The sequence below is a fragment of the Phycomyces blakesleeanus genome, assembly GCF_001638985.1.
Source record: "Phycomyces blakesleeanus NRRL 1555(-) unplaced genomic scaffold PHYBLscaffold_1, whole genome shotgun sequence".
In the NCBI taxonomy this organism is placed as follows: domain Eukaryota; kingdom Fungi; phylum Mucoromycota; class Mucoromycetes; order Mucorales; family Phycomycetaceae; genus Phycomyces; species Phycomyces blakesleeanus.
This window is the reverse complement of record NW_017265134.1, coordinates 1,864,333-1,888,220: the sequence shown is the minus strand read 5'-3', so window position 1 is coordinate 1,888,220 and position 23,888 is coordinate 1,864,333. Positions and strand designations below refer to the sequence as shown.

At 32.7% G+C, this 23,888-nt stretch overlaps 6 protein-coding genes across 6 annotated transcripts; 4 read left to right on the top strand and 2 right to left on the bottom strand.

The window, feature by feature from the left end:
• Nucleotides 1-1,518: 1,518 nt before the first annotated feature.
• PHYBLDRAFT_161479 (C2H2-type zinc finger transcription factor) lies at nucleotides 1,519-4,707 on the bottom strand (the record flags this gene model as incomplete). The annotated part of the gene is made up of 7 exons (XM_018434406.1): nucleotides 1,519-1,870; nucleotides 1,937-2,494; nucleotides 2,632-3,116; nucleotides 3,178-3,250; nucleotides 3,608-4,088; nucleotides 4,164-4,415; nucleotides 4,476-4,707. 7 exons carry the CDS (start codon nucleotides 4,705-4,707, stop codon nucleotides 1,519-1,521), a joined length of 2,433 nt encoding a protein of 810 aa, XP_018298881.1.
• A 1,439-nt stretch (nucleotides 4,708-6,146) lies between these two features.
• PHYBLDRAFT_73769 (hypothetical protein) lies at nucleotides 6,147-7,830 on the top strand (the record flags this gene model as incomplete). The annotated part of the gene is made up of 6 exons (XM_018442911.1): nucleotides 6,147-6,318; nucleotides 6,387-6,883; nucleotides 6,956-7,044; nucleotides 7,120-7,173; nucleotides 7,706-7,730; nucleotides 7,810-7,830. 6 exons carry the CDS (start codon nucleotides 6,147-6,149, stop codon nucleotides 7,828-7,830), a joined length of 858 nt encoding a protein of 285 aa, XP_018298880.1.
• A 3,496-nt stretch (nucleotides 7,831-11,326) lies between these two features.
• On the top strand, nucleotides 11,327-12,466 carry PHYBLDRAFT_138390 (hypothetical protein; the record flags this gene model as incomplete). The annotated part of the gene is made up of 4 exons (XM_018429990.1): nucleotides 11,327-11,474; nucleotides 11,597-11,710; nucleotides 11,886-11,936; nucleotides 12,078-12,466. The coding sequence occupies 4 exons, from the start codon at nucleotides 11,327-11,329 to the stop codon at nucleotides 12,464-12,466; spliced, it is 702 nt and encodes a 233-aa protein (XP_018298879.1).
• A 110-nt stretch (nucleotides 12,467-12,576) lies between these two features.
• PHYBLDRAFT_138389 (hypothetical protein) lies at nucleotides 12,577-14,523 on the top strand (the record flags this gene model as incomplete). Its single annotated transcript, XM_018429989.1, has 4 exons — nucleotides 12,577-12,670; nucleotides 12,719-13,349; nucleotides 13,392-14,216; nucleotides 14,286-14,523. The coding sequence occupies 4 exons, from the start codon at nucleotides 12,577-12,579 to the stop codon at nucleotides 14,521-14,523; spliced, it is 1,788 nt and encodes a 595-aa protein (XP_018298878.1).
• Nucleotides 14,524-14,641: 118 nt separating this feature from the next.
• PHYBLDRAFT_138388 (hypothetical protein) lies at nucleotides 14,642-16,497 on the bottom strand (the record flags this gene model as incomplete). Its single annotated transcript, XM_018429988.1, has 5 exons — nucleotides 14,642-14,812; nucleotides 14,945-15,025; nucleotides 15,282-15,434; nucleotides 15,524-15,849; nucleotides 16,371-16,497. 5 exons carry the CDS (start codon nucleotides 16,495-16,497, stop codon nucleotides 14,642-14,644), a joined length of 858 nt encoding a protein of 285 aa, XP_018298877.1.
• A 5,852-nt stretch (nucleotides 16,498-22,349) lies between these two features.
• On the top strand, nucleotides 22,350-23,392 carry PHYBLDRAFT_61890 (hypothetical protein; the record flags this gene model as incomplete). The annotated part of the gene is made up of 4 exons (XM_018440869.1): nucleotides 22,350-22,362; nucleotides 22,719-22,885; nucleotides 23,100-23,316; nucleotides 23,364-23,392. 4 exons carry the CDS (start codon nucleotides 22,350-22,352, stop codon nucleotides 23,390-23,392), a joined length of 426 nt encoding a protein of 141 aa, XP_018298876.1.
• Between the last annotated feature and the right edge of the window lie 496 nt (nucleotides 23,393-23,888).

Here is a 23,888-nt window from a genome sequence, read left to right as displayed (position 1 = left end):
CTTTTCCTTTATTTTTGTTAATAACTTTACCCTCATCTCTTTAGGTAAGTCTCATATATCACTGTCTGTCTAGTATAAAAAGATAATTTACCATATTATTTATTTCAAAGATCATAACACTAATACTTTGTTTCTGTTTAATAGTCATTCTTCTTTACTTTTACTATGTCTATCTCCCAATCTCTTGCATAAGAGAGGATGCTACACTAGACTAGCTACTAGTATATAGAATGCGTAATCCTAGTACTATTTTTTATTGAAACCAAAATAAAAACATTTTTTTGAAACATTTTTTTTGAAACACATTTTTTGAAACCCTATAATTGCAATTATTAGACCCCCCATTTTTCAGATTTTTTGTATCCATCCTTTTTTCCATTTGCGGTAAATTCGAGCGGACACTTCATATTCCGCTTTAGGAAATTTTAGTCAGGCCAACTTTAAATCTAGCTTCGACATTGAGTTTAAAAAAATCTCAGTGGGTGTGTAGCTCAAAGGAGGAATAGATAATGGACAAACTGATAAAGAAGATTAATTATCCATTTGAAAATAAAAAAAGTAGAAATAAAAGAAAAGAAAGCAAAAGAAAACAAATAAACATAATATTTAAACAAAATAAAAGTCATCAACAAAACTTTTCTGTGACGTAGCACGTAACTAAGCCACACGAATCATATTATTTATAAGATTATAATACTTAAAACAGATACAATAAACTTTATAATTATGTTTTTTCTATCAATTTGTGACATTATGTGACAATCAAACTGAATCTATATAGCGTACTGTCACAGCATTGTTTTAGGTATATGCACGTCACAAGATGTCACAAAGTGATAAAGAAAACAAACTTTAAAATGATTAATAATAATGATTTAAATATATTATATTTCACTAAGTATTTATATGTCTTTTGTGGGAATTGAACTAGTGATCAACAGATTGCACTACAGCAGGATGAATAGCAGTTGGGCCGAAAGTAGGCACATAACTGCCATTTTTTTGGTCGAAACCCAATAAAATCTCCGCTGTTTGTTGTAAGATGGTAATGTCATTTGTAGCAATTTAAAAAAGTAACATGAAAACACTTTTTTTGTTGCTGTACAATATTTTCAATACTGTAAAAAATATTTGTAAGTTGTAATGACCACTTTGAGTATTGAAATATATGTTTTATTGAATATCAAAGATGTCAACAATTATTAAGATTAATAATTTTTGGAATGTGTGAACGAAATGGTAACATAACTGCCATTTTTTTATTTTTTAAACTACGTTCTTTTTTTTTAGATATTCTTTTTATCTTGATGAATTGGCAATTTGATGTTATTTAAATCGCGTAATGGCATATAGAACATATAGAGAATGAAGAGAAAAGCATAAGGTGTATAGAGATTAAAAAAAACATAAGAAATAGAGAAAATTAAAAAAAGAATATAAGATACAAGGATGATATAAAAAATATAAAAGATATAAGGATATAGAGCATATAGAAAAATAAGATAAAAATAAAAAGGATTACAGAATGGAAAGATTGCCTTTAGTAATGCGCATGTTGTTGTTAAAGATATAATAGGGCGCAATTACATAAAACTGGTTTCCATTCGGTGGGTATTGGACCAGACCAACTTGATGACAAATGTCATTTACACTTATAACTGCATAAGTTGGTTGCGTTTGGTGGCCTAGTGTACGGGTGCTTTGTGACCGTTGTTTGACGATAGGTACTGATGAGTCATGACCAGCCGCGTCATGTTCCTTCATGACCTCCACGAAAGCAAGAAAGTGTGGGAAGCCATAGAAATCTACATGCTGAAAGTAGAACTGTACTGTACCGACGAGCCAGCTGTGAACAATTACATTACGGTTGCTAAAATAAATAAATAAATAGAATGTAAGCAACTTTTGATTGTATATTGAAAAATATTATACTTACTTTCTATAGGGGCAAGTAAACATCACGTAATGGTTGCCATGGCTGGTCTCGTTTTTCTTTCTTCGGTACATGCATGAGGAATATACAGTCAAGTCCATCCACAGACGTGCAGCTACAATAACAACAGAGTCACCAAACTCGTGGCCAGTCAAGCCTGTTGTTCTCCAGTAGTATTTCAATAAAGCTTCCTTCACACTAGGGCCACCTACACCTTCCACCAAATCATCGTTCAAATTAACAAACTGATGAAACGGCTCCCACAACTGCGCACCACTAGGATCATTAGGAAGGTTCATGTAGCTCTCTCTTCCATATGGCTTTGGCCGAATGAGGTTGATTTCATCACAGATGCTGATTGCCGTGCTGGTATAATTGTGAATCGCAAATCGCTCGACAAGAAAACTGGCGTTTCGGCCACCCTTTGATTTGGACTTTATCAATTTCGAGAAGATGCCAATTACTCTCTCCATTGAGCAAGTGGAGTAGCATCGCAGAGGGCCTTGCTGCTTGATGATATAGGGTATATGGACCAGGTAATGTTGCACTGGTTGGAAAACACTACGAGACAGGGTATTATCCTGGACTTGTTGGTATAAAAACGAGTGCCAGTGCTTGAAGTATTTATTATTAATATTTAAAAAATGGTAACAATCAGCTATTTGTAATGATAATATATGAGATGTATAATAACTTACGACTCCATCTCATCAAGCAATTCTGATGTCAACGTCCATTGCAAGGCAAGCACGCAACCTTTCACGAGAGATAATAGAGCCGTTTTGACAGCCCTATTTGGTAAATAAGGCACGACCAAAGTGGGGACAAGGTATAAGAGAAAGTCAAGCCAGTCCACTGCGCGAGTACCATCGATATTGGCAAATACGTTGTCGAAACTGCCTTGAAATGAGGTGAGTATATATTTTCGTGAGCTGGTGATACAGTTTCCGATTGTTACAAGGTCTGCTCTTGGTATATGAAAAGGGTATTCGGTGGTATTGAGGGTATTGTCTGGATGGGTATAAAAAAATTTGGTTTCCTTTGTGAGGGTGATGGTAATCAGGTCATACACAAGCTTTCCAATCCCTCTTGCAATTAAATGAAGTTCATCTAATGCAAAAAATGATGATCCAGAGAAGGTTGAGAGTTGGGTATATATGCTCGGCTGGTATATGTTCTTCGACTATTACAAGCAGTTATTTAGTATGAAAAAAAGATGGCTAATTGAACATTTGTATACTTACAGGGTTGCCTACTTTGAAGTCTTCCAAAGGTCTTAACTGGGCAGAAATGTCATCAAAGTACATGTCATGCCATCTGTTAGTAGGGCATTTGCCTTTGGTCTCACAAAAACGGCAACCAAATAAACTTGTATGGGAACCAATGTGGGCCATATCAGCTACAGCTGGAATATTGCCAGAAGCAAGCAGAAGATAGACCTTGGATCTGCAAAGCTCCACTCCATTGTGCTTGACAACCAAGCCATGTGCCTCAAGATCTCGCAATTCATTGATGATGGGTATAAGAAAGGAGTCCAAATGAGTTGGCTTCTTGGGGCCAGGCAAGATTGCCAGTTGCAAAAGGTATTTGTTAGTATATCTAAGTATTTTATTAGTAATTTTTTTTTTAAAAAATGTAATAATAATAATAAATAGTAATAAATTAATTAATTACCTGATGGATGGGTCTAGGTTGAATATTATGCAATGGATGATGGTATATGAGTTTTTGCCTTTCTTTTGATTGACAAACCCATTGGTATAAAGCCCAATGGCAATATCATCGGGATTGGAGAACAGGCCCTGCTGCACCAACTGCTTGTAATTGTCACCATCAAAAATGTTGGTTAGCTGACCAGCTACAGATTCCCGGTTTGCTCTGTAACAGAGGAGTTCTCTTGTGGCTGGATCTGCCAACATTTGAGAAAGCATATCCCCAACTGACATAAGTTTCATACTGGCGGCTGGTGTCTGACTTTGATTGGGATCAGTCTTGTATCGCGGTTTGCCACAGTCAACACAAGATTCCTGGTCGTCATTAATGCCATATAATCGACAACCACTAGAGCAGACATCATACTCATGGCCCTTGACACTTGACTTTGACTTGAGCAAAGCATCAACAGTTTCGCCATGACTGATCTTAGCCCCACGTTCTAAAAAAAACGATATCACTACATGTTAGTGATCTGGAATTAAAGTACAAGGTAACAGAAAATATAATATTTTACCCATCATTATATCGTCATGGTCTCGGATGACAGTGTTTATAAATTGAACAATATCTCTATATGCTGCTCTAGCAATTCTATGCTGTAGCATCAATTGAGACAGATGAATACTCATCAACTCGGCCTTGGTAAAAGTATTTGTACTGACTTGGCTGCTGTCGTAAATGTGAGCTTCACCCTCACTGTCCTCAAAATTACATGCGCACTTATATGAAATAGTATTATCAAGCTCCATAGACTCCATAGTATATTCTGTAATACATTATTTAGTAATTGGAAAATAAATAATACAATTACAGCTCTTTTCATTACCTGAATTGCTAACAGATTCATCTTCATTACTAGTATCATTTTCGTCATGGTACATGTCAACATCATCCAGAATAGACTGGTCAATTTCAGTCATTGTTGCTGAATCTCCTCTGTGAATTCTCTTGTGGTTTTGCAGCTTCTGGTAGTTATCAAAAAACAAGACACATTGATCACATTGGTATTGCTGTGTAGATATTCTATCTCTCTGCTGGCTGGCGTTGGAAAAAGACATATTGGTTGAGTTGGTACGTATGTAATATATAAAATAAAGCTGCGAAGAGGATTTTGGTGCTATTTATTAAATGTAAAAGACATCTTTATATACTCTTTATTTTTTAACCAAAATGCTTGCGGCTCTTTTTCTTTTTCTCTCTCATAATGATGATATAGCAATGATTACAGTAATGTTAATGCTAGGTGAAACACCTGTCAGTAAATAATTCCCGTGGTTGGAAAGATTCTTCTTCATTAATAATTATGATGTAAGTTAAAATACTTCTTGGTTGACAAGGGGGTACCATTAAAAGAGCACCGGTGAAACAGACACGTACTCTTTACTTGTGAGCAATTAGATATTCTTTGGGCTTTATAAAGAGGTATATGTATATTTAGGATAATTAATGACCAAATAATTTATGTTTTTTTTTAAATAAATTATCAATTACTCTCTAATACCAAAGGCAAAGAAAAACAGCCTTCTAATAATTAACAGTTAAAAAAAAGTAGTACTGTCTAAACACATTGGTAGAAAAGACATATTTATATTATCTGTGTTGTACTAATAATATTTTTGAGATAGTGAATATATATTTAGCTAATAGCATTATTTTCTTGTTTATGTATAAAACTTAAAGAAATAGATATAGATAATGAGGGCTATAGTCTGATACTCTTTTACTGACATCATCAAGATAAGCACTACTGATCAAAAGGGGTGTTAATTGAAAGTGCCGATGTGAGTTAAAGCACACCTTTTTCAAAAATGTATGGTTTCAGTCAAAAATGCCCCTTGGTAAATAATAGTAATGACAGTTAAAATTATTTTTACCTTTGATGACAGCATCAATCAAAACGCATTTTAGTCGATAATGATAATAAGTATGATATGAACTTGAGTATCATAACATTTACTTTAATGTTGATAAAAAGGGGCTAATTAACTATATGATGTTCAGATGTTATATAGCTACTGTAGAGTATATTTAAAGTTATAATTTTAACTGGTACAGGGTTTTGTCACCAAGAACTTTAACCAAATTTCATGCTATATCTGCAATATGTATAGAGTTATATTATTATATCATATACTTTAAAACGTTTAATATGTAGACGGTGCAAAGTATGAACATTTATACATATAATATTGATTTAAAGTCTAATTCATTTTATCTTTATATTTCTTACAGTTTTGTTGTGTCGACACAAAAAGACTGTATCATGTTCACATGAGCTACTGCAGACAGGTGCAGACAGGTGCATACAAGTGCATAAGCATCCCTTCTTTTATATGTTTTGTTTGTACATCTGTCTGTATCTTTTTCATATAAATAGCTATCAATTGCTTGTAATAAATCGTTGCCTTTCTCAAACTCAAATCGCTCTTATTCTACTTGTCTAAACTATCACCTTTTCTTTTCAACTCACTGCTTATAGCTAAAAAAAAACTTAAACATGTCCGATATTAACACAACTCTCCTCAACTCAATTCAAAAGATTGAGGTTGATCTTGCTGAAATCAAGCAAGCATTGCACGAGCTTCAAAGGCAATTCAGCAATCAATTTGCGCCAGCAGTCAGTGCGGAAGATCTAACTACAATGCAACAAAGCATTATTGAGCAGAGTTGTAAGTCATATATATTCTGTACTTAGATGTTTATTTACTTTATTAATATTGTCATACATTTTTTGTAGCTCTTGAGCGCATTGCCGAGTCTGTGAAAAGAGCCCAGCTCACAGAGTATCCTGATCAGCTCGGTAAGCAAGTACTCAATACTGGCGGCAAGTTCAAAGGAAAAAACAAAGCACAAAAATACAATCTGTTGCTTCAGATTCTTCATGAGCAGGACTGGAAGGCACGCTGCAAAGAAGTTCCAAAAGGGCAGCCTTTGCCCCCATTAGTCCCTCTTTCAGACCATGATTTGACAGTAAAAAGACTGCATCTCAAAACATTAGGCTGTACGGTAAAGCATGATATCATTGACAAAGACTATCCTGCGGCCTCAAAAGAATGGAAGAATATCCCAGAGAAAAACAGGGAATACTACATGATGCATTTGGAGAGGTTGACGAAGAATGGTGGATTGCACATCCACCAATGTAAAAGAATGAGGTGTGCAAGAAGCCTTCTTCGGGAAAGCTTCAAGAGCGACAACCAGACGCACAAGAGAAGAATGGCAGAGAAGAACAAAGTAAGTTTATCAATTAACAAATCTATATATTGTAAACTTTAATTAACATTGTTTCCTTTTATTATGCTATAGACACAACGAGACATAAGTGATTCTTTGCTTTCTTCTTCTGATATGTCAGAAACTGGTGATGTTGAGTCGCCCATAATGGCAGATGTGCTGTAAGTTACCATTGTTGCTTTTTCTCATGCGCTGTTAATACAAAACTAATATAAACTTCTTACTCTTTTATGTAGGTCTCCTCCACCCACAGCAAGTGTCGAGCCTGCTCGCAAGAGAAGCCAAAGATCGTAGTTTGGCTGCTGTGATTGGCCGAGTTTGATTTTTTTAGTCTGTCTTTAGTGCATTTTTTTTCTTATCTCGTCATTTTTCTTTTTATGTTTTTTATTCCTTTTTTCTTTCATATAAAAAATTTATTGACCTCTTTCATATGATTGCTAATGTTGTGATTACAAGAATTTGAAACTAATGTACAACATCTACAATTCCGCTACATTCAAATATAAAAGGAAATAGTATATAGCCTTTTTTTTGGGAAAAAAATTAATAGTAATATTTTTGTACTGATATATTATACTTGGGAGTTGTTCTATTATATGTAAGTATATTGAGTAGAATAAACACGTTAAGCTTTCTAACAAGATGCTCATTCCGGTTGTATGAATCAGATTCGAATTAGCTTCATGTTACATGACTTGAATCTTTGCTCAAGTTTTTCTTCTTCTACGATAACGACTTTCTATAGCGCTTATGTTTTATTGCTTTTCTTATATATAGATCTTAAATATTAATACATTCTTTAATATATATATATATTCTTAGAGTAAATGCTTATTTTACTGAACAAGTAAGCATATTATATAAAGGTAAGCATTATAATAATATTATATCTATTTATTTATTTTAAGTTTTTTCTCTAATATTAGTATATTTGTAGAAATCGGTAAAAAATAATAAGTGCTATCTAAGATATATTAGAATACCCAAAGTATATGAAATACAATTTGAATAGTAGTGTTTTACTGCATACGTTTTGCAGTAGCTAAACAGAACCATTTTTTATTGCAAGTGGCTGATGGAATTGTTTTTTCATTATTACTATTATCAGTATCATTTTCATTTAATAAAACATGTGTTGTAAATGAGTATTGACTACTGCTGTAATTGAGAATAAGTCTGAAGGAAATAATATAAGGCCTCAGCTATTCCAGTCAAAGGTGTCTACCGATTACTTTATTATTTAACACACAGGTTTAGCATGCGTGATAGTGATTATATTTCATATGATGATATCACCATAATATGGGATACATCAGTGGATTATTATAAGCATAATTATAACTCATAAACACATTTACTTTTGATGTTAATACCTCATTGGGACTACACACATTTATATAATTAATCATACATTAATTATCCCAAGATCACGTTGCTCTGATTAAGGCTCAGATAGGATCGATTACCTGACCCCAGTCATATAATTTTCCCAATCCAAAACAATATAAATAGCAGTAGTAGTTCAGTGTAGGAACCTGGTCAAACTTTGATACAAAATCTTTCTCAATAAACAAAACCTACACAAGTTCTCACGAATCTTCGTTCCTAATTTCAAATCTTCAATTCTTCCTCTTAAAAACTTCTTCAACTTCAACCACCACAACAACATGCATTGAAATAAAGATTCAATTCAATTAAACCCGATTCAATATTGTATAATAAAAAACAGACCATTCTGTTAAAGCTGCAAAGGAAAAACAAGAGGTTGTGCTAGAATTGAAAGCAATAGAACAAAAGAAAGAATGTAATAGAGGAAAGGAAGGACGCTTAATTTTTTTTTGAAAAATGGTAACAGTGCCTGTTTTGGCTTTTTACATAGTAAATAACTACCATTTTTATTATGTAAAAAATGGTAACAGTGCCTGTTTTGGCCTTATACAGAGTCATAACTGCCATTTTTTATTAAGTAAAAAATGGCAGTTATGTTACCATTTTCTCCGCCATAGTGTTGCTTTATGACACTGTAAGCAAATGGCGGAGTTTGAATTCGGAGCTTTTAAAAACCCATAAATCTCAGAAATCCAAAATTATTATGAAATATTGCTCATTTATAAATGAATGATATCATTTCAAAATTTTGATCCATTTCAATTTTATATATACTTTAAATTAGAAGTACTCCCATGCCATGCTTTTGTACTAACTATAAAAGACAATTTTTGTCAAAAATAATTCTATAGTCAAAATGTAGCATTTTTCAAGACATATCTAATGGTATAAGTTTCATATATTATATATATTTAATTTTTGAGAAAATGATAGAAATAAACTATACAAATTGTTGTTTTCTATTCTATATATAGTTAGTATCATTTTATATTATATAACATTATAAAGATTTTGATCAAAATGTATTTTTTTTTAAGTTTTTTATTTTTTTATTATTTATATTTAAGTATTTATATTGCTTTTGTTGTAAATGAGTATTGACTACTGCTGTAATTGAGAATAAATCTGAAGGAAATAATGTAAGGCCTCAGCTATTCCAGTCAAAAATGTCTACCAATTACTTTATTATTTAATATACAGGTTTAGCATATATGATAGTGATTATATTTCATATGATGATATCACTATAATATGAGATACATCAGTGGATTATTATAAGCATAATTATAACTTATAAACATATTTACTTTCGATATTAATACTTCATTGGGACTACACACATTTATATAATTAATCATACATTAATTATCCCAAGATCACATTGCTCTGATTAAGGCTCAGATAGGATTGATTACCTGATCCCAGTCATATAATTTTCCCAATCCAAAATAATATAAATAACAGTAGTAGTTCAGTGTAGGAACCTCGTCAAACTTTGATACAAAATCTTTCTTAATAAACAAACCCTACACAAGTTCTTACAAATCTTCATTCCTCCTCTCAAATCTTTAATTCTTCTTTTTACAACTTCTTAAAAACTTCAACCACCACAGCAGCTTTTAGCTATATATAACAGACTATTTTAATTATATATATAGATACTTAGTCTATTACTACCATAATAGCTATAGCTATATATATATATATTAAAATAATATATATAATATGATCATATAAATAATCTTTTAGTAAATTATTATAAAATTAATTATAATTAAAAAGTTAATTATTAGTATATTAACTATTATCTTATAGTTAACTCTTAGAATATGTGGTGATCCAGACACTCAGATGTTGGATTTATCACATATAAGAACATATTCATATTGGGATAGCATAGTAGCTATCATCTTGTCAGTATAAAATATATATAAACAATTAAGTAATCAGCTCAATAATTATTACAGTTAGTACTGTAGATAATATCTTAAAGATTGTTAAGATAATTATATCATACTGCTGGGTAAACTGTGTCAGATCGATATGGAGCTAATTTAGTAGGAAGTTCTAAAGCTCTAGTATAAAAGAGAAAAGAATAGCTAAGAGCTAAAGAAGTACGATTTATGACTTGATGTCATAATTGTAACACCAACACTAGTTAAGCAGTAAATACACTCTAATAACCAAATATAGTAAAGGAAGAAAGCCTTAAAAAACTAAGACATAATGACAAGAGCAGATTGTGTTTTCTTATAAAAAGGGGCACTTTTTATTTATGAATAAAGAGAACTTATATACAGTCTCAAAGTATTTCTATACGTTTCTATTATCAAATATTTTATTTTTCTATTGTTTCATACCTGAAATACCACAGAATATATTTTATTATTGTATTGACTATTATCATATAGCTGACTATTATTATAGAGACTATCATCATATTAATTATTAGTATAGAAGTCATTAGTATATTAACTATTAATATATGAACTTGTGATGATCTAGACACTCAGATGTTAGATTTATTATATATATGAATATATTCATGCTAGGATAGCATAGTAGCTATCATTTTGTTAGTATAATATATATATAAATGATAAAATAATTGGGTCAATAATTATTACAGTTAATACTGTAGATAATATTTTAGAGATTGTGAAAATAATTATATCATATTGTCAGATAAACTATGTCAGAGCAATATGAAGCTTATTGAGTAGAAAGTTCTAAAGCTCTAGTATAAAAGAGAAAAAAATAGCTAACAGCTAAAGAAGTATAATTTATAAATTGATATCATACACTGCAAAAACAGATCAATTTCCCATATGTAAAGTATACCTAAATTCTGATAAACAGAATATATAAAATTGTAGTTCAGCTCACTTTTGTGAGTAAAGTATTTGAATAGTATTTTAAGCTACTCTATTGGCTACTAGCAGCTGTGTAGCATTAGAATGCAATATCAAACTCAAATAAAATAAAAGTGTATTTTCTTTGAAGTCTCTTTCTTTACTATTAAATACTATTGTAAACCTTTCTTTTCATTTTAAAATGGCTTCTATTCGCAAACCAACTGTTAGAAAAGAGTGTCAATGCTCTATCTGTAAAAGCAAGACACTAGAATTTGATCGTGTATCTGTTAAAACATTTAAATGTCATCAAGAAAAAGATAATCATGATATTACACATGTTCAAATACGTACAGTTAATACATTTTCTTTACTTTACTTTATTTTATTTTATTTTGTATCATTTCCTTTTTTATTATTTTATATAATAATAATAATAATAATAATAATAATAATAATAATAAATATGTAGCCTATAAAGACGCATGCGATACAATTAGTAGTGCTGTTTCTGAGCCTGTAAATCAAGAGGAAGATAGTTTTGAATTTGAACAGGAAGATGTTGAAATCAATTCTGAGCTTAGAAGTAAGAAAACTTTTTTTATTACATTGATTTATTTGGGTCTAACATTCCGCTTTTGTAGACCTAAATGACACAAATAACATTTTGGATATATGGACAAGAAACTAACATTTCTCTGAAATGGATTGCGTGTTTGACTCTGAAGATAATGTCTAGTATACAAGTGACACTTGTGAAGAAGAAGAAGAATATGAAGATGAATCCAATGTTGAGATGGACAATGATAAAGGTAGGTACACAGCTTTAGATAATATTATATTCTAGAAAATAGAGAGTTAATCAACATTCTTTAAAAAAAATCAAATTAAAAATTCTTTGTTGGAATCAATCTCAGAATTGAATTTGATTCACTGATTCATTGTTATTTCAGTTGCTCTTTTTGTCTCACTATATGTTGTGAATGAAGGAGCTGTAATCCTGATTGCCATAATCAACAAGATCCTGCAGTTTTTGTTTGACCCATTCCACCTTCCTGTGAGTGTTGCTGACCTCAAACATTTGGCCGCATTTGAAGCGTTGACAAGTGGTGTCAAGAAGTATGTTGCATGTAGCAAATGCCATGCCATATATGATAATGAAGCCGCCCCTTTGTGTTGTATATCACCCAATTTTGGTAAAACCTCCTTGTGTGGCAACAGCTTGTTGAAGTCTGGTCCCAGGTCAAAAGCACCCAAAAAGACATATGTATTCCACTCCATCAAGAAAGTCCTAAAGACGTTTTTTCAATGCCCGGATTTTGAAAACAAGATCAACTCATAGAACTGCGGCCCGAAAATGGATAGCACTTTGTTTGACATGTATGATAGTGCGATATAGAATGAGATAGTAGACGTAGATGTTATACCTTTTGTTGATACCGAACGATCACTATGCTCACGCTGAACATTGACTGGTTTCAGCCATTTGATGGTGTTACCTACTCCTGTGGTGCCATATATCTTGCAATCAATAATCTTTCATGCAGTGAGTAGTTCAAGAAGAAGAATGTGATTCTTGTTGGGTTAATGCCAGGGCCTAAAGAAGCAAACACTTCTGACATAAATAATTATCTGAAACCACTTGTGAATGAGTTGATAGAGCTGTACAAAGATATTAAGATTAAGACTCACCAATGTCCAAACGGTACTTCTATCCAAGCAGCCCTTCTCATGGTTGTCTGTAATATACCTGCTGCAAGAAAAGTATGTGGGTTCACATCACATACAAGTACAAATGCATACCACAAGTGTAAGCGTCAATTTTTGAGGTTGGCTGGAACAAGTTCCATTGATTATTCTGGATTCGATTTCTCAAAGTGGCTCTTTCGCACTAAGAATGACAATTGTAAGGATGCAGAGATCTGGAGAAATACAATCAAACCAACTAAGAGACAGTGTCATGAAGTTGCACATGTTGTTTACTGGTCCAAACTGCATTGTCTTCAGTACTTTGACATTGTCCGCTGCACGATCATTGATCCCATGTACAATTTTTTCTTAGACACTCCCAAAAGAATGCTGGAGAGATGGGTTGCAGATGGATTAATTGACAGTAAAAAACTTGTTGCCATGCAAAAGGCTGTTGAGAAGGTAGTGTTGCCGCCCAATTACATGTCACTTGGGACAAAGATTGCTAAGGGATTTCCCTATATGAAGGCTGATGAGTGAAAGTCTTGGTACCTTGTGTACTCTCCTGTGGTTCTAAGGGATGTATTGTCATTGCCAGAGTTCAAGAACTGGATAGAGTTTGTTAATGCATGCAGATACTTCACCAAGCCTAGTGTTTCTGAAGAAGATATTGAGAAAGGACACAAATGCTTAGAAGAATTCTGTAAAGGGTGTGAGACATTGTACGACCTGGACCTTCTCTCTTCCAACATGCACCTGCATCTGCACTTACGTCAAACAATGATTGACTTTGGGCCCGTCTATGGCTATTGGCTTTTCAGCTTTGAAAGATACAATAATGTTCTGAAAAATATCAAGACCAATCGAAGAAACAGGTTCGAATCAACATTTATGAGACAGTTCATTGAAGAGTCGTGGAAGGGAGATTTTGTTTGTCGACTTCTGAAACCTATGCATACACTTGCATGTTTTGAAATTTTTTATAAGTTCACCACCAACAACAACAACAACACCAACACCAACACCAACACCAACACCAACACCTACCTCTCTCACTCTTTCTCAATTTCCAAATATCTTGAAGCTTCACAGAATCTTTCAATGACAATTCGTAGAAACGAGTCCCTGCCACTATCTGCCTTGCCATTGAAAACAAGACCATTATCATTTATGCCAAAACATGAATATGATTGTCTTGTAGAATACTATCAAGCTGCGTACAAGAATCCACAGATCTCAGGTTGCAAAGATGTAATTGATGACTCACCTTTCGTCAATGACTGGATCGAAATAGTGAAGTCCGTTGATCTTCTTGGGCAAAGCTACAAAGGGTGCATTGGCACAAATGGCTGCGGATCATACATACAAGCATATTTCACTGAACGAACTGGGTCAAAACATGCGTATGTTGGAGAGATTTAATACCTTTTTGTTCACAATTTTAGGCCAACTGTTTCTTCTCTAACATACAGAAATCTCCATAGTAGTCAGCATGTATTTGCATTTGTCAAATGGTTCAAATCCACTTTGGACAAAACAAGAGAATTAGAAGGAGTTGAGTTGTTACAGGATGAATTCTACAAGCAAGATTTTCAAAGCATCCTGCCAGTACATCGGATTCTCCTAACAGTTGCAATAGTAGATTACAAAACTACAAAAAATGTCAACAAAAAACTCGCGATTCCTTTACCAAAAAAAATTTACTATTAATTCTCATACACACACTTACTTATATATTTATCCTCTATTATTATTATTTCCTTTAATCAATTCAATTTCAATTATTACTATTTGGCCCTAGAACAGAACATAGTAAAAAAGAAAATGTTTATTCATCGTTGATTGCCCAACGAGGCAATGACTGGGACAGGGTGGCAGGAACAGAGCAAGGCAACAATGTTGCTGGATATCTGTTCATTCTTGGCTTTGTTCCCACGCCTGCATTTGACACATGATGGATACAATCAATGTTGTCAACCATTGTCAGCAATCTGTTGAACTGTATTTATTTTTATTAGTTCTTTATTTTTCTTGTTATAAAACTTATTTATTTATTCTAAATATTATTTACCTCTTCACTTCTCCAAGTAGGGCGAGCCACATGCAAACACCATCATAGAAGATTGTCCACAATCTCAATATCCGACTCACCATCAGACATGGCATCCTTCTGAAAGAGTTTGAGATAGGCCTTCTCAACAGGGTTTCCAGTCTTATATCCCATTGCAGCATCAATGGCTACTCAGTTGTCCATGTATGTTGACTTGCGTTGGATAGATATCTGGTTATATATATTGTAGCTTGAGAAAATAGTAATATACCAATTAATTTTTTATATAGTATATACAAACCTGAAGAGTACGACTGTTTGCTCACCCCTTGCTGTTTTTCTTGGCCTTCTGCTCAGGAGACTTGTGAAAAGTATGATGATTGTACTTGTACCTGTTCTTTATTTTATCACTTATTACTGGTGGGTGAGTACCAGCTAGACAAGTCTGGGCACTAATGTAGCTCTTCAAGTAGTTGATAACAGCTATGCTATTGCAGTGGTTAATCTTGTTCAAGTTCCACTTCTTCTTACTCTCATTCTCAGCAACAAGAGCAGGGTCATCAGACTCAAACTTTTAGTCCCACAACTTTTCTGCAAAGATTTCTTAAATACAGGTTGTTTAATAAGTTGTTGATACTAACATATATTAATATTAATTACCGAGATAATGACAGAAACCTTGGCATCACTGAGGGAGGTCTGGGGGACATAGAATGGCATCAGAGATGGTTCTAGACTAGCCATACGAGTCTGATCGTTGGCATAGGCAGTTGCAAAGTCTGCAAATGCCGTATGTGTCTTTCCAGACATGTCAACAACAACGCCCATCCTGTTTTTAAAAGCTGTCATGTTGCTATTGACAGCAGCAATGTCATCCTTGACACCATTGATACTGTTGCTTACTTTGTTAAACATTTCAACAATTTCTGCGTATCGCTGATCTTGGATAGTTGCAGATGAGAAACTGGGGGAAATTTTTCGAGGTGCTGTGGTATTTCAGGTACGAAACAATAGAAAAATAAAATATTTGATAATAGAGACGTATAGAAATACTTTGAGACTGTATATAAGTTCTCTTTATTCATAAATAAAAAGTGTCCCTTTTTATAAGAAAACACAATCTGCTCTTGTCATTACGTCTTAGTTTCTTAAGGCTTTCTTCCTTTACTATATTTGGTTATTAGAGTGTATTTACTGCTTAACTAGTGTCAGTGTTACAATTATGACATCAAGTCATAAATCGTACTTCTTTAGCTCTTAGCTATTCTTTTCTCTTTTATACTAGAGCTTTAGAACTTCCTACTAAATTAGCTCCATATCGATCTGACACAGTTTACCCAGCAGTATGATATAATTATCTTAACAATCTTTAAGATATTATCTACAGTACTAACTGTAATAATTATTGGGCTGATTACTTAATCGTTTATATATATTTTATACTGACAAGATGATAGCTACTATGCTATCCCAATATGAATATGTTCTTATATGTGATAAATCCAACATCTGAGTGTCTGGATCACCACAGGTGCAACACGGCCAGCCAAAACATGGTTTGCAGAGGTAGATATACTTGCAGATGCTTTTTCTTTTCCTTTATGATCTGTTTTTCTGCTGCTATTGGAAGGCATTTTTCCTTATTGTATTTTATTAAAGTTTTATATATTAATAAATTATTAAAATAAAATAAATGTATGGGTTGAAATATATTTATTTTTGTTTAATCAAAGATATACATACAAAATAAGTTGATGTAAAGTAAATTTATGAAATAGCTGAGAAAAGAAAGAGATTATATATTATTTTCTATAAAATTCTTTATAATCTTGAACAACTTCTTTAATATTCATCATAGAAATTAGTGTTACAATATAATTTTGAACTATTCATTTTATTACTATTGTATTTTACTAGAGTCAATTCTCATCTAAACTGCCTTCTGTTTAAAAGCCCACTTTTTTTCTTCTTTTTATTTCTTTTTTTTCTGTTTCTTTTCCGCTTTATTTACTTTTATTCTGGTTAATGTATTTGAGTTCACACCCTGGTAAGCAATTTGTCTTTATTATTCTATTGTTATATTTATTCTTAATGTTTTTTCTTTTGTTATTATTGTGGTTGCTGATAGTATTACAAGTCTTTGCCGTGTTGATTAGTGGACAAGAACAAAAAGGTAAAATGTGGTTATTGTGTATGTGTTTCTTTATTAATTATTTTCTTTTTCTCTCCTCAGCTCATTAACTCCTCAGCTCATAATAAAGACATACCAACAGCAGAAATTTATCTGGTAAGTCTGAATAATATATTTATTTATTTTATCCTTATATCTAATTTTGTTTATTTTCTATCTCTGTTAGTACTGCCAACATATCTATGTACCTGATTGAATGACTTATCTTTGAAAACTAGTTTTCTTTGGTAAGTAATAAAGCCAAATTTTATTCCATAATCTTTACTAATGTGTTTTATTAAACCTTTCAGAACAACAGTCAATGTGCACTATGCCTGATTTTGACGAAAGTACTGGTAAGTAACCATACTATTTAAATTAAAGAAAAATAAATATTTATATAATCTAATATAATTGAATAAATTTTTAGCCTTCTCTTACTAGTGAAATACCGTAAATACGCATTTCTTTTTAGGATTCTATCATATTGGAAGTATTTATATATTATAATATATGAAAGGTTTGTTATTCTATTAATTATGTAGTAGCCTATATATTAGATTAGACTATATATTGTTAAGCCGTACATATTATAAGCAAGAAGCTTTTTTTTAAAATAAAAGCAATTTTTCCAAAACAATCCCTATATAAATATTTGAAATGAAGTGCAAAAAGTATTGTAGTAGTATGTCATGTGTGAATCATATAGTTTAGACATGCATAATTGTTCAATAAAAGTGTTTAGATTTGGAAGATAGTATACATAAATCCTGTTTCTTCTGTTAAATGATCCAATAGAATATCATTATTTCAGTAGACAGTTTTCTATCAAAAATAGATTTTTTATTAGAATCTCTGTTTCAAATCAAGTTTAATTTAATGTAACATCCAAAAAAAATGCGATAATTTGATTATTCTCTCTGCGATTAAATAGTTTAAAAGAACCTTACATCTCTATATGGATCATTATAAGTTCAGAAGTTACATGAACAACTCACATGTAACATAACATATTGCGAATGGAATCTATAAATGCCAAATTCCAGAATTTAATTATTCTGTCACTCAGAATTTCCCATACTATCGCATATGTGTAGAAATTTAATTCCCCAGTGATAATTATAACACTGACACTACTTAAGTAGTAAATACACTCTAATAATTAAATATAGTAAACAAAACAAAACTTTAAAAAACTAAAATGTAATGATAAGAGCAGATTGTATTTTCTTATAAAAAGAAACACTTTTTATTTATAAATAAAAGACAACTTATATATAGTTTCAAAGTATTTCTATACATCTCTATTATCAAATTTATTATTTTCTATTGTTTTGTACCTGAAATACTATAGAATCATTATTATATAGCTGACTATTAGTACATTAACTATTAAAATATTAACTATCATCACATAGTTGACTATTAACATACTGAATATTATCATATAGTTGATTATTAATATATTGATTATAATCATATAATTTACTATTATTATATTAACAATCAGTATATAATTAACTATTAACTTATAATCTTTTATTAAATAATTAACTATTTGTATATATCAATCATTGTCATATAATTAGCTTTTAATATATTAATTACTATCATATAGTTAGTTACTAACATACTGATTAATATTGTATAGCTGACTATTAATATATTAAACAATATCATATAGCTAGCTATTACACAATGGGAAAAAGGTAGTCTTTTTTGAATTTGTGACTTCATTTTTGGTCTATAATAATCAAAAAATCACCAAAAATTCAAGTTGAAACAAGAAAATCTTTGTTCTTTGAAATGGTTGATAAAAAGCAAATGAATTGCTTAAAATTAAATTTCAAAAGGGACAAATGTCCATTCTAATTAAACATCTTACATTTTTGGTAAATATATATTGGAATTGAGAAATATTGGATGTCAGAAATAAAAAAAAGAAAATATCTAAACTTTCTGCTGCTTGGATAAAATTTGTTATGACAATTTGAAAAAAAAGAAAAATTTATTACAAAAAGAAAAAAAAACAAATTATATATCACTTAAGACACCAAGTGTCAATTTTGGGCCATGTTTAAGGCTAGGCCAAATGATGTAATGGCTACCATTGACATTTGATGGCATCAAGCCAATCAACTCTACAATGTCACTGGTATGAATCACTATAGTCTTCGGCTTTACTACAGATGTAATAGGCAATCCATTTTTCAAATGTACACTATATATGGTTATGAGAGCTAGTGGCCATCTCTTCGAGTTGTGTACATGTTGAAAGAATATAACCACTTTTCCGAAGAAATGCTTATATCCTGGACGGTAAGAGTGGGATCTTCTGGAGTTCATGTCCACTTGTAGCTGCACATGAACATGACATGCCTCTCTTGTAGAACTTTGGTTGAATGCAGCGTCAATAACACAACCATTAAGATAGGCCTTCCAGCTTGTCTTTATGGAAGGCTCAAGCATACTACATTCTTCTCCCTTCAAATCATAAAACGTTTTAAGAAGCAATGAAAGATGAGATCTATCTTCAAAGCTATTGAAAATTGTTAAATTCTTCAAAGGCCCCCAGAACTCAATCTCACACTCAGCATTGGCAGGATCACCTCCTTCTGTAACAGGCCACCCATCAGTATATGCACTGTAAACTAGAAGGTTAGCTGGTGGAGTTTTTGTGTTTGCAATGGTTGTCAGTTCCACTACATGCCGGGATTGCGCCAGTCTGATCATGATGTTTCCAGCATTGACACTGACTTGGGAGTTACTCTTGATGGATCTGCAGTACTCACCAATGGCTCTTTCCACGGATTGTGTGCTATATGCTTTTGGCAGGCCATATAGATCAATCATCTGAGGATAATGCTGAATAATGTGCTGGTTAATTGTGAACATGCCAATGTCAATATCTGCTGTAGAAAGATGACTCTCTAGGAATAAGTTCCATTCTACAAGATTACTAAGAAAAAAGATAAAAGTAAATTACTATGAAAAATGAAATAAAATATGGCATTAAACATACCTTCTTATCAAGGTTTGATCCTCTGCTGATAACTTCTAGCTCATGAGTAAATTGCATGTTTGAACCAGGCCAAGTAATGCATTTTGGGCAACCAAGTCCTGGACACGCTCTGCAACCAACGTGGGGACAACAAAGAGTAAAAAGTCTGCCCAATCTACAGCTCTAAAGAAACCGGCATTCTTTGTCACGTCTCTTCAGGCACCATGCAACAATGTAGGGATTGTGGATTTTGTGGCTACCATTGCAGCACCAATCTCCCTTTGAGTGGCAAGAGAAAGACATAGAGGATGCTTGATTCCATACTTTTCGCATACAAGTCCCCATTGTTGTATCCAACATAATCGTAGATTCAAATAGAGTGCACAGACAATAAGACAAAGACATATTGAATAAGCGACCAGTATCAATTATACATTATTTCTCACACTATCATTAAATAAAGAATATACCAATAACAAGGTCACACACCTTAGTCAACATCACTAATCACTCAAACAAGAGCGTAGATAATAACTTAACAATATATTATCTATGATATAAGAAAACAGACATCACATGATATACTCATATCATTATCCTAAATACACACGCAATGTCTATATAAACTCACATAGCAAATAGCAATAGAAGATCATCTCTCTTTTCATCAATAAACAAAGTCTCACCGTACTTCTCATCTGCACTTTGTTTTTCTTTCTTTTCTAAAAATATAACACCCATACCTGTTTACCAATTCCATGGCACAGACCATGCATCTCGTCTAATGCGAAAAAAAACGGGCCAGAGAATGTTTCCATTGAGGCTAATGGTGACTGACCATTGAGCCCCTTTCTGTCTTCACTACTTGCCAGATTATAGTTTCTGAAACTCTCCAGTGAGCGCGTCTGGGTTCCAGGCAACATGCGAAAGCACTGGCCATGTTTAGGAGTTTGGCCCACTACGTGACAAATATGACAGCCATTCTTACTCGTGCAGCCAACATGGCATGCCAGCTTTTCCAGAGCTGGAATATTGCCAGTGACTATGAGGACATGTACCTTTGCCCTGATTGTTGTCGTCGGTATCTTTACTTCTATGCCTTCTGTCTGGAGCAAACGGAGATCTCTCAGTATTGGCTCAAGAAAAGACCAGATGTCACTGGGACCAGTGCAACCAGGAAGCATTGCTATTTGGATCATCCTGTTTTTCTCATAATGGATCGTCAGATTCAAGCTCAAGACAGTTGCATGAACAATGGTTACTGGTCCAGATACATTGTGTGGGTTGAACCCATCCATGGACAACGAAATCGCAATATTGTTTTCACCAGAAAACAGATGCTTCATGGATTGGTATACATGACCATCAAAAACATCTGCTTTCTGCCCGTCTTGGCTGGATTGGTGGTTATGACGATAGAGCATTTCAGCCCTGGTCTTGTCATCAGCCAAGCACAAAGCAAGCTGTCTGGCTAAAGGAAGCTATACAATTGATCTCACAGGAACCCTGGTATCACTTTTGCTAGTTTGGCCATTTTTGTATCTTGCTTCACCACATTTTACGCATGTGATATCATTCTTGTTGTTGAACTGCATACAACCTCTGATGCAAATGTTGTATCCGTCTGCTTTGATACCCAAGAAGTGCTCAAGAAGCTTGTTTCTAAGGTGTGGGCTGCATGCTCGGTACATAATATTGATAGAACAATCAAGGATCTGGTTGAAGTGTTCTACAATCTTTTTGTGGGCTCGTCAAGAAATTCCGAACTCTTGGATCAACTGCATGAACGCAAGATTCTTTTTATCATCGTTGCTGAGAACAGGAAGAGGCTGGCTAAAATCAAAGACTAGTGAGGGTGTGGTGCCTTCAATTTCGTCAATGACATTCTTGCATTCTTCTCCAAAATCGTACTATAGTAAGATAAACAACAATAAGTATGATTATCATAATATATGTATTTATGTATCTCACCATGGACTCATCATCTTCAGTACTGTCAATGATATCCATATCCTTACTACTGCTTGTGTTGATGTTTTCTCTGTTTGTTTATCAAAGTATACAGCTAATTAATATACTCTCTATCGTTTTGTGTTTTTGCTTTTGATAAGCTTACCCAAAAGCCAAGTTAGGAACCATTGCTGATGTAAACTGGCTTTGATCAGGAAGAGAAACAGTTTGGGAAACCGCCATTGGCAAGTAATTCTGCCCTATTTGTCATGCATCATTTGAGACATCTTTTATATGTTTGACTGTTATTAAAGGTCGACTTGCAAGTACGGCATTGGTAACAAGGGGCTTTTGTAATTTTGGACATGTTTGAGATAGGTAAAAAAAAACTTTGTTATATAAGTAAGAATAGAATTAATTACTTTCTGAATGTATAGCTTTATACTTAATTATATAAAGACAATGATGTTATATGCTTGGGATCTTAAAGAAGTATCTGTATGTCATCAGTGAAGTTACTACATCAATGTTTCTTCAGGAGTAACCAATAGATTTGTATAAATAATTTGAAACTAATAATTTGAAGCTAAAAAATTGAAGCTAAAGATTTGAAACTAATAATAGTTTCTGGTAAAAAAATTTCTCTTTCTTTCTTTTTCTATAACAAACATGTAACTGATTTTTTCTTACAATTATGAACAATACAGACAATACAGTGATTCAGTTGCTTTAAGGAATACAAGCTGCACTTATTTCCCTAAAGAGTGGTCAAGAAGCATTGCTAGGCCATCAAGAAGCATTAGAAAAAAAACAAGATACAATGCAACTTCAAATGACAAGTTTTTACAATGAATTTAAAGATCGGGAATTTCCAGACAGAACTATTGTAACCTCTACCAGTGTAAGCAAATACTATAACAACTAAAGTCCTTTCAATTAATGTCAAACATAATAGACTCTTACTGGCATCATTCCAAGACCCGTATCAAAAATCAACGATATAACTTTAAAGCATATATACAAGATGATAACAGATGATCTTAGAATATAATTGACCAAGGAAACCAAAAGAATTGTTAACACATGTACCAAGGTCATATGTGATCAACTGGCAGCTCTTCCATCTGTTCAGGATCTTGGAACAAACCCTGGCTGGTCATTGCTTCCTCAAGAGGATAAAAACAGGCTGTGTATCAATCATTCCATCATACTCAGAGACAATGGAATCGATTATACCAGATGCCACAGAAACTAGGCATCAATTGCAAGGGTTAGCCAGCTCTGGAGAGGGCGTAAGAAGTGAGAATACTCTGGTAAGTTCATATCTGGTAGGTACAATAAATTGTGTAATTAATGTGAGAATATGTAATAATCTGAAGAAATTTTAGCCAGTACGATTCATGAATAAAATATTATTTCTATTATAACAACCAATAAAAACATTTTTAAATAATGATCTTCTATGAAATAAAATTTTTTTGCCCAATTAAAACTGTGAATGAATCAGAATATATATATGAGAACCAATTGAGAGAATGCTTTTGTTTAAATGACCAATACTATCAATGTGCATACTGCAATAAAGTTTATATTATCCAATTAAAAGTAGCAGTATAACTAAAGTATTTTATGAGTGACAATACAAAGATTCTTTTTTTCCATCTATACTAATAAGAAAGCTCTTTTTTATTTTCTTTCTACCAATAGAACGAGAAGAATAATACATAAATTTAAATATCAGGATATGAATAAAATCTAACATCCATCAGTCAACGGAGATCTAATTATATTTCCAAAAATAGGGATAGTCTTTTTGCTGGTTTTACCAAAACTGCCACCCAAAAGACCACCTAAAATACCATCTAAAAGACCACCAAAAAGACCACTTTTTTTCCTGTAGTGTT